The sequence below is a fragment of the Phytophthora sojae genome, assembly GCF_000149755.1.
Source record: "Phytophthora sojae unplaced genomic scaffold PHYSOscaffold_6, whole genome shotgun sequence".
Lineage (NCBI taxonomy): Eukaryota > Oomycota > Peronosporomycetes > Peronosporales > Peronosporaceae > Phytophthora > Phytophthora sojae.
Window position 1 is genome coordinate 1096400 of NW_009258120.1, and position 9630 is coordinate 1106029.

The 9630-nt window shown below is 57.9% G+C and overlaps 1 protein-coding gene across 1 annotated transcript; it reads right to left on the reverse strand.

The window, feature by feature from the left end:
• Positions 1-555: 555 nt before the first annotated feature.
• On the reverse strand, positions 556-1812 carry PHYSODRAFT_510933 (hypothetical protein; the record flags this gene model as incomplete). The annotated part of the gene is made up of 2 exons (XM_009532256.1): positions 556-696; positions 751-1812. The coding sequence occupies 2 exons, from the start codon at positions 1810-1812 to the stop codon at positions 556-558; spliced, it is 1203 nt and encodes a 400-aa protein (XP_009530551.1).
• Positions 1813-9630: the final 7818 nt, after the last annotated feature.

Genomic DNA, 9630 nt, shown 5'->3' on the forward strand with positions numbered 1-9630 from the left:
GTGAACAGCTTGTCTCATCCCCGCGTCCCGCTGACGCCGCCACGTGATGGCCTCGGGCTTGGTGGGGGGGAGAAGCCGATTTAGCTGATCGGCTAGCCGATGTCAGCCCGGCTACTGTTCGTAAACAGGTTGACGCTTTCTTGTCGACGTGTCTGAGTGTCTTACGACATGTGCGTGACGCAATGGCTGAGAGCCAAGACAAGCAAAAGGAACATGCAGATGCCAGGGGCAGAGGCAATGTTGGAAGTTATGAGGTCGGGGACCTGGTGTTGCTTAATGCTAAGAACCTACCTACACATGCAGTGTCAGCCGTCTTCAAGACGAAGTTGCGCACGCGCTTCATCGGACCTTTAAAGGTTGTGGCCAAGAAGGGCCTTGCGTACTCGCTCAATCTTCCGAAGAAGATGCGGACGCACCCCGTCTTCTACGTGGGCTTGCTCAAGTCGTACCAGGACCCGATGCAGGTGCAGATGGAGGCACCGAGGGTGACGAAGTCACAGGCGCGGAGGCCGTGGTCGTCGAGGACACAGTACCAGGTGTCGAGGACGCGGCCATTCACGTGGGCACCGCAGGCACAGGCGGAAGAATCGGCGCCGGAGGTGCCGCGGGCACAGCGAGAGCCGCAGGCGCAGGAGGCGCAGCATTCGGAGCCTGCATGCGGGCCAGGAGGTCGAGCTGACCCTGAAGCACAGCCTGCTGACGCTGTAGCTCCCGGCCACGCTGCTCATCGCGATCATGATAGTATCGCACCCAGTCCTCCAGGGCCCCAAGGCGGTCACAGACCTCTCGAGGCACCTCGATCCATCGTGTCCGCTCGGCGAGCTCGTCGAGTTCGGTGACAGTCCGGCCCAAACGCGCATCAACGTCATGGATATGATCCCGAAGGCGACCCGCCTGCTGCCGCGCCTCCAAGAGCTCACCTTGAGTCGCAAAGGACCCCACAGCGGCCTCCACCGGCTCTGCTCCATGAGAATGGGAATCTATATTACCATGTGGAGCGCCTCCTGGCAAAGCGGCGGTGCCGGGGTCAAAACCAGTATCTGGTGAAATGGTGAGGGTACCCTCACTCCGAGAACTCATGGGAGTTTGAGGTGACCCTCCGCCAAGACTGCCCAGACGTCGTGGACGCTTTTGATCAGCTTGATCACCAGCGCCCCGAGGGCTCAAGGCTGGCACGCCGGCCGTCCCGCGCTTCCCGGCAATAAGCTGGGGATCGGCTGGGTCAGCCACATTGCTCCGAGGCTGACCCTGAGCCGCAGCGCTCACTCCCTCGCGGGAAGGAGCGGCTGGAGTGCTCGAAGGAGCGAAGCGCGCAGCGCTACACTTGGTCTGCGGCTGGGCGAGTGCCGAGAGGCTGCGCTTGGCTCGGACCTTTGCGAAATCGAAGCGGAGCTTGCGTTCAATGCGAACATCTACTTCACTGAAGCTGGCTCGGAGAGCATTCATGGAGCTGATCTTCCGGCTGTGCTCGGCCCAAGACTCGAACTGAGCTTCGTACTCAATTGAGTCTTCCCCCGGGCTAAGTACCTCCGGGTACGTCCGCATGGCGGGCACGGACTTCTGCTGGGCTTGCAGCCGCAGCCTCTCGCGATACTCCGCGACAGTCGTAGACTGTGGAGTGAGGAGTCGCTCTCGCAGAGACGTACGCAGTGCGAGCTCCTCCGTAGTACGGGCCGCGGGCCCAATGGCATTCAGCGCGAGAGACTGCTGGAACTCCTGGCGACAAGCCTCCGCGGGGTCGCGAGGCCGGACGTCGTAGTCGGCAGTGCTGGGGTTCAGCAGAGGCCGCAGCTCGGGGCACTGGGAGCGCATGGGAGCCATCTGCGCCGCAACCTGCTCGGACTGAGCTTCGTCCAAAGGGTTGGAGATGACGGGGCCAGGGGCACGTCTTCCGCACGGAGCGGCGAGTACCTTGGCTCCGTGAGCTCGCGCAGCTCTGAGAGCCCGAAGGAGCGTTCAGATAACGGGTTCGGACTTCGCAGCGGTGGCCGCGGCTCCTCCTTCGACGGCGCAGCGCGCTCAGCAGGTGGACGGCTCGGCGAGCGCACAGGAGACGTGCGCGCGGAGCGCTCTTGGTCGCGACGGCTCGGAGAGCCAACTGGGACCGGCGAGCCTCCTTCATGGCGTGTCGACGGCGTGGGCGAAGCGTCGCTGCGGCTCGGGGAGCGTCGCGTGGCTGGGGACGCATCTCCTCGGTTCGGAGAACCCAGCATGGACACGTCCACCTCGCCCTCTTCACCAAAGAGTTCCCGAGGATCCATGATCTGGCGGGTTGATGCTCGAGGGGAGCTGGGGCTTGCGCGCTGTGAGCTGTGCTTCTGGCGGTGCGCCGCGAAATACTCGGACACCGAGAGCCTGGAAGGCGTCGAGGGTATGCGCGCGGGCGCCGGCGTTCGCGGGGGTGCGGAGGCACGCAGTGCAGCAGCACGAGAGGAGCGAGGCTCCGAGGCGGATCTCGCGAGAGGCTGTCTGCGGTCGAAAGACCAAAAGGCTTTATTTTATGACTTGAAGTCATGTGAGGGCGCGTTGCGCCGAGAAGTTCTAAGAGACGTCCTCGCGAGGTGGATTGACTCGTTCGAGAAGGTGGCTTGACGGAATAAGACCCGGTGGTTGACCGTTAAGCGTGAACACCCGTGTCCACGGTTTGGTGGGGGAGGGTGTAACGGAGTTACACGAGAGTTACCCGAAGGGTTACGCAGTGGGTACACACTGTCTAACCTAAATCAGTAGGAGAATCAGTACTTGGCTTCAGAGCCACTGATTATGCATATGACTAGGGTTCACTATGCTAGATAGTGAACCGGATACATTTACACCGTAGGCGGCTTTGCCGCAATAAAGGGAAATACATTCAGTTTGAGATTCACACAGTTAAGAGTTAAGGGTTGACTCTTGGAGTCCGTAGGGTGTACGGACTCGTACGTTCTGGTATTAGAACGGGCTATCTTAAGCTGAGACTCTGTGAGTCTGTAAAGCTTACTCTGACGCAAAGCTACGGCAGCCCCGCTGCACTGACGAAAAGCGCAAGCAAGAGCGGCGCTGCCGAGACGCCACGCAGCAACAGCTAGATCTGAACGACGCGTGGAAGCAGGAACTATCCGCCATTCAGAAAGAGCTACAGTGGCTCGTTCACTGTCTTGAAGAACAGAAGAAGAGTAATGGCTACGCGCCTAACAGTGACGGGTGGAAACAGAGATTCGCTGTCGAGTAGGAGGTCAAGAGAGCTGCACAGTCCGCGCTGGAGGAAGCGCTTTGTGAGGCAGCTGATTTTCGGAACGCAATCACCGAGCTGAAGTTACGCCTAGCGTCCTTCGTAGCAGGAGCGGCGGCGAAGCACGACATCGAGCTTTTTGCAAAACGTTTTGCAGTCCCTCCTCACGGTAAGACACACATCTAGTTCCCTTTAGATCATTGCTCACGACTTCTACGTCTACTCTATATCATTAACACACTTGCAGATGACATTTCCTCAAGATTCAAGCAGCGCGTTTTTACGGTGAACATGATGAAGAGAATTCAAAATGCCCGAGGTGTCGAGCTCGACGCAGACATCTATAACTTCTCGCAACAGCGGAACCAGCTATGCCACGACTACACAGGAACTAATGCGATTAGCATTCCGCACGAGGATTTTCAAGCGCTCTGCAGCAAAATTCGAGCGACTTGCATGCGACGTATTCGCGGTAGCAACTCTAGCCCGCTTCTTTGCATGTTCGATAACTTAAGTGAGATCAATGTGAGTTTCAAGAAAATCTAAAAAGTTTTTTTCTGTTTGCACTTGTTTAGTTTTTAGTAGGCTGAAAGATCTCGCGCGCGACGAGCCCTCGACAGAGGACTCGAGGCGCGCTACTGCTCTGTTGTGAGTGCAGGGCGGTGGTCCTTTTATAAAAAGAGGTGACACTTCAACATGGTGAAAAATAATTGAGCTTGCATTGAATTAGGCATGGTGAAGAGTTTGAGAGTTACGGTTCAGTGAAATCATGTACCGTCGCCTTACCGGTAGAAAACGGTGTTGTGAGCACGGTACTGCGTTTCCTGCTGTAACGGGGTACAATCAAGTGTACCCATTACATGAAGAGTGACGGGTGTCACTCTCCCGAGTACATGGTACATGGTACCAGTAGCTCCGCAAGCCAACCATTTTAGTTTGTGTGGGCTTTTGTATAGTTAACTTGTAGTTTGTATTACGACCAAGTTAACCTCTACCAAAATACAGTCAGTCTTATAACCTACTCCTTTGTAGCAAACCGTTTCCTTTGAGGCCGGGAACTGGTGAACTGCTGTTCACCTGGATAGTAATATCCGCACGCACTTCCTCTGTGCATTGTGCTGTGTGACCCCGTCACACTTAGTAGCACTAGTAGTCAATCCTACGCCTACGCGGGTAGATTGGTCTACCGGAATCCTCGGTGGCTCAGGTCTGAGAGCCACGATGGACCGCAGTGAGTTTCCTCACTTGACTGACTCGCAGTTCGAGTCGGTGCGAAAGATGGCGGGCATCTTCGGAAGAGATGCCCTCCGGAGCTTGACGGCGGCGACGCCAGCCGAGCAGGTCGAGCGGGTGAGCGCGTTTGACGAGTACGAACGCGGGCGCATCGCTCATGTGCAGGGAAACCTGCTGGCTCAGATAAGTGAGCCCAAACGGGTGCAGCCTAAGCCTCTGCGGCTAGCTGTGCCTCCGTTCGAAGGGAAGGAACGTGAGAACCTTCACTTCTGGATCCGGGACACCGAGATCGCAATGAGCGCAGGTCTCATCTCGGCCGAGAACCTTCGAGTCGCCTTCGCGCTCTCCAATCTTGGCGGACGTGCCAGGACTTGGGCGTATACGCGCGAAGCGATGTCGCCTGGATGTTTCACATCCTGGGCTCAGCTGTGTGAGCAGCTTCGAGCCGCTTTTCTCCCGGCGAACAACGAGTTCCGCCAGCGCTCGCGCTTCCTTGCCTGCAAACAAGGGGAGCGCGAGCTGTACGCGTACATACAGGAGATGTGCACGTTGGTAACCTCGCTGGTGGGGAACCCACTGTCAGAAGACGTCAAGATGACAGTCTTCGTGGACGGCCTGAAGGTCGGTCATGCGCGCACGCAGTTGTTCCGCGTGCGCACCGCCACTGTGGAGGAGGCGATCCAAGTCGCTCTCCAGGAAGAGTACAGCCACAAGCAGGCTGTTGCTCTGGCTGTTGTACAGCCTGTGGTCGCTGACAGCGAACCAGAACCCATGGATCTGAGTTCGGCTGAGCAGTACTCAGCCCGCTGCTACGGCTGCGGCGGACTAGGACACTATCAACGTGTCTGCCCATCGCCTGGGTCTGGGAAGAAAACCTACCCGAAGACCAGAGGGTCAACGGGGCGCCGACGCCATGCACCGTCAGGTGCTCAAGGGGGACACAACCACCAGTAAGGACGAGGGCCTTGCTGGGGTTGGCCCGAGTCTTTGTGATGGGTGTACGGAAGGCGTACACCACAGAGACCCGGGGTCCCTTGCGAGCACTGACGCTCGCATTGGTGAAGGACAACGGTGGGTTGTCGGTAGTACACGTGAGTGTGCGGGGGTAATGGTATCCCTAGACATGATTGAGTCTCGGACGTCGCGTGGATGTTCGCACGTCGCCAGATGTGTCGGTTGGAATAACGACACAAGTGCCGAGACTCTGCGAGAGAGTCAAAGCACAAGGTCAGGTCTCATTGACTGAGGCTGGGCCGAAGAAGAACCTTGGGGTCCGCTGTGACCCTGGCTGCCGCGCTCGAGGGCGCTGACAGCAATGGAACCGCACATGGTCCCGGACATGGAACCGTACATCGTCCCGGACATCGTGCCGAAGCCGGCCCTGGGCATGGAACCGTATATGCCCTCGGCTTGAGCAAGTATGACTTGGCCCTGAGTACGCCGTGCAAGCTGCACAGGCTCTCGGTCGAGTAGCGCGACACCGCCTTGAGGCTAAGTCGGCCCTCTGTGTCTGACAGAGCATTGGTGAGTCATGTTCCCACCTCTGGACAGACACAAGGGCGTCCGATGGGGCCACCAGGGCGCTGGATGCGTCCGCCAAGACGAAGAAGAAGAAGGGAGGCATCATTGACATGCTGATCTCCATGAAGAAGGTGCAGTGTATCTGCAACCGAGGGCTGTTATGCCTGGCATGTGGAGCTGCTTCAACAAGCAACTCCAGCGCTGAGAGTCATTGCTCGGCATGAGCATTGACAAGGGTTGTGTTCGATGACACCACCTGGTGGGTAACCAAGGACCACTGACTAGCGGGTAACTTAATTCCGCACAGAGCATGTAATGCTGAGGAGGCCGCTCAAAGCACCTCAGGCGTGGGTAACCAAGTACCACGGACGGTCGCCCAGACCTTAACTGAAGAGGAACGCGCTGCACGCGCTTCCTGTGTGGGTAACCAAGTACCACACCCGGTCGCCCAGACCATAACTGAAGAGGAAGGCGCTGCAGGCACTTCCTGTGTGCGTAACCCAGTTCCACACCAGGTCACTCAGACCTAAACTGATGAGGAAGGTGCACGATGCACTTCCTGTGTGGATAACGTAGTTCCACACGATGCCGTAAGGCTCCGCATGAGCCGGAAGGAGTCGCTCGAAGCGACTTCAGCGTGGGTAACTTAGTTCCACGCACGGTCAGTATGAGCAAGACTAGTGATCAGGTCACTTGGGTCTCCTCGCGTGTGGTGGATGACCACACGGAGTTTAAGAGGCTCGTGACACCGTCACGATGTCATAGCCGCACGGTCCTCTTGAAGGCGCCGCGCGGCTTTGATTTTAAGCGGGGGAGGAGTGCGCGGAAGCACTTCCTTCCTCCAAGGGCTTGGCACCCGGTCATCATGGATGACGTTCGACTGGGTGTCGACCAGCGCAGCTGTGGCCATGCGCACAGAAGACGTGGCTTGGGTACACGATGTACCTGCGGCGATGCATGTTGCGTCGCCGCCGACTCGGCGAGCATGGTCGATCACGACTGGAACGTGTCTGCCGGAGGGCGACACCTCAATGACCACATGCAGGATCATGCTCGGTCTGAAGGCAAAGGCCGCTGCGCGGCAGGGATCGTTGGTACGGTCTGTCGCGCCTAGCACTGTGCGGCGTTGGGACAACAAGTTTCCATGACTCGGTGCCGAGATGGCTGAGTCTGAGTATGCGTGCATGCCATGCAGCTACTCTGAATGCGGGACAAGCCGTACGCTGTCATGGGTGTCATTGCCCGAAGACGTGGGTAACATAGTAACACGTCAAGTCACGCAGACTCAAACTGCATCCAGGCTGGTAGATGCCAAGCCCTGGTCGACGATGTTGACTCAGAGCCAAAGAAGGGTAGCTGCCCGTGCCACCGGAGTCTGCTGGCACGGTGACTCGGTGCTGCAGGGCGGCGCGAGGTTAGGCGGCCGGCTGGCGCCTGACCCGCCGGGGCTCCAATCGTAAGTGGGGGAGGGGATCGGAAGTGCCTTTCCTCCCGAGGTCTCTGGCATGAGACTTGCTTCGTCGTAGAAGCCAGTGTAGTGGCTGCATGGTGTAGCCACTCACGAAGTATTGCACGAAGGTGCTGGACCTGATGCATCGCTGATCAGGTCCCATGGTCATGGTGACCGATGGCCAGCAACCTTGGCAGCGGCTACTGTCGCTGCTGAGCCGAAGATGGCGCGCGCATTCGCTGCTGGAAGGCTGCCTCTGTCAGGCAAAGACATGGCAGCCAGTCTGCGGCTTGGTCCGCGGACGATGGCATGTGTACATACGCAACACCATGCCGCAGCGTGACGCTGTTGCAACACTGGACGCGGTACGTCTACCGGCCAGGTAGCCATCAGCACCACGCCAAAGCTCCAGGCTGTTGCTACGCTGGACGCGGCACGTCTGCCGGCCAGGTAGCTATCAGTCCCGAGCATGGGTGTTGTCCACGAGGGGAGAACCCGAACGTGTTGCCTTTGCAGACATTCACAGTTGGCGCGGCACATGCCGCACCTGTAAGGCGCGAAGCCATACGCGTGCACGCGGCACATACTACCTGTGAGATAGTCGCGGTACGTGACGCTCACTGTGCGCGTGGCACTTGATGTACGCGAGGTACCCCTAGTGCACGCGACACTACTTGTGCACGTGGCACTTGAGGTGCACGAGGCACTTATGGCAGTCGTGGTACGTGCCATACACGACGTGCCTTTGGTGTATGAGGTGGTGCCCTCGTAAACCTTGAGGTCCTGTATGGACTGTGCCATGCGGTCTTGCACGCTCACCGACCTGGTGTTGGTCGCCGCGACGCAGGATGCGATCGCCGGTGACGGAGGGCAATACACCCCACACCACGATGAAGTACCCTTGCGGTACCCTGGTGTCGAAGAAAGACACCTTAGTGTCGGCGACGTGATGGCCGTGACGCGCTGCAGGGCTTTAGACAAGTCCGCCGCGTTGCTCTGTATGGTGAGCGGGTTGCTGGAAGCAGCCATGATCGCTCAAGCAAACACGACGTTGAAGCATGACGCTTCATGGCTGTGGTCAGCGCTTGACCATAGTCCATGGGTCGAGCCGACGTATTCGGCCGACCGGCACACCGTGCTGTGACGAGCGGGGCCCTGTTGGGCCGCTGTCATGGCCGGAGATGAGCAGCACAGCTCTCTCCATGGTTACGCTACGCGCTGACCGGAAAGGTGCTGTCCCTCGCGGGAGGCACTGCAGCACGAACGTGCCAGCGGGGCCCGAGGGCCATGCGACGCCAACTGCTGGTTGTCTATGAGGGACACCGCAAGTTTGGAGGCACATGCATCCCGTGCCGAGGCACTCTGCGCCTGCTAGCGCTGTGAATACGGCCACTAAAGGCGTCGGCTTCGCGGCCAACATCGCCGAGGGCAGGGGGGTTCCGCGCAGGGTGCCCGCTGCGGGCACAAGTCACTGTGGGCGTGACGATGAGGCGCGCCAGCCTTGCGGCGGCAGCGCCCGAGAATCCGACCTTTGGGTGTTCGGATTCTCTCGAAGCTGATTGGAGAATCAGATGTGATTCTCAGATAAGTGGGGGAGGATGTAACGGGGTACAATCAAGTGTACCCATTACATGAAGAGTGACGGGTGTCACTCTCCCGAGTACATGGTACATGGTACCAGTAGCTCCGCAAGCCAACCATTTTAGTTTGTGTGGGCTTTTGTATAGTTAACTTGTAGTTTGTATTACGACCAAGTTAACCTCTACCAAAATACAGTCAGTCTTATAACCTACTCCTTTGTAGCAAACCGTTTCCTTTGAGGCCGGGAACTGGTGAACTGCTGTTCACCTGGATAGTAATATCCGCACGCACTTCCTCTGTGCATTGTGCTGTGTGACCCCGTCACACCTGCCCTAACGATAGTTCTTACGAACTAAGAAAATTTAGGCTGCCTAGTGCCTGATACAATATGGCGTACCATTGGAATGGTATACTCTGCGACAAGAATACCTACCTTCACCATTGAATGAAATGTGTCTGAGTGCAGGCTTATGCGTGGCAAGTATGGGATCGCTCAATGATGGATTGGTGTCCCTTTCTGTCCACTGGGCAGTGTCCAGGGCCATCACACATCCATCCACGCTCCTTCTTCACGCTTTTCATTTCTGGTTTTGCGCGGGTGGCGAACAAGTAGCTCATTTGTTGCGATCTCAGC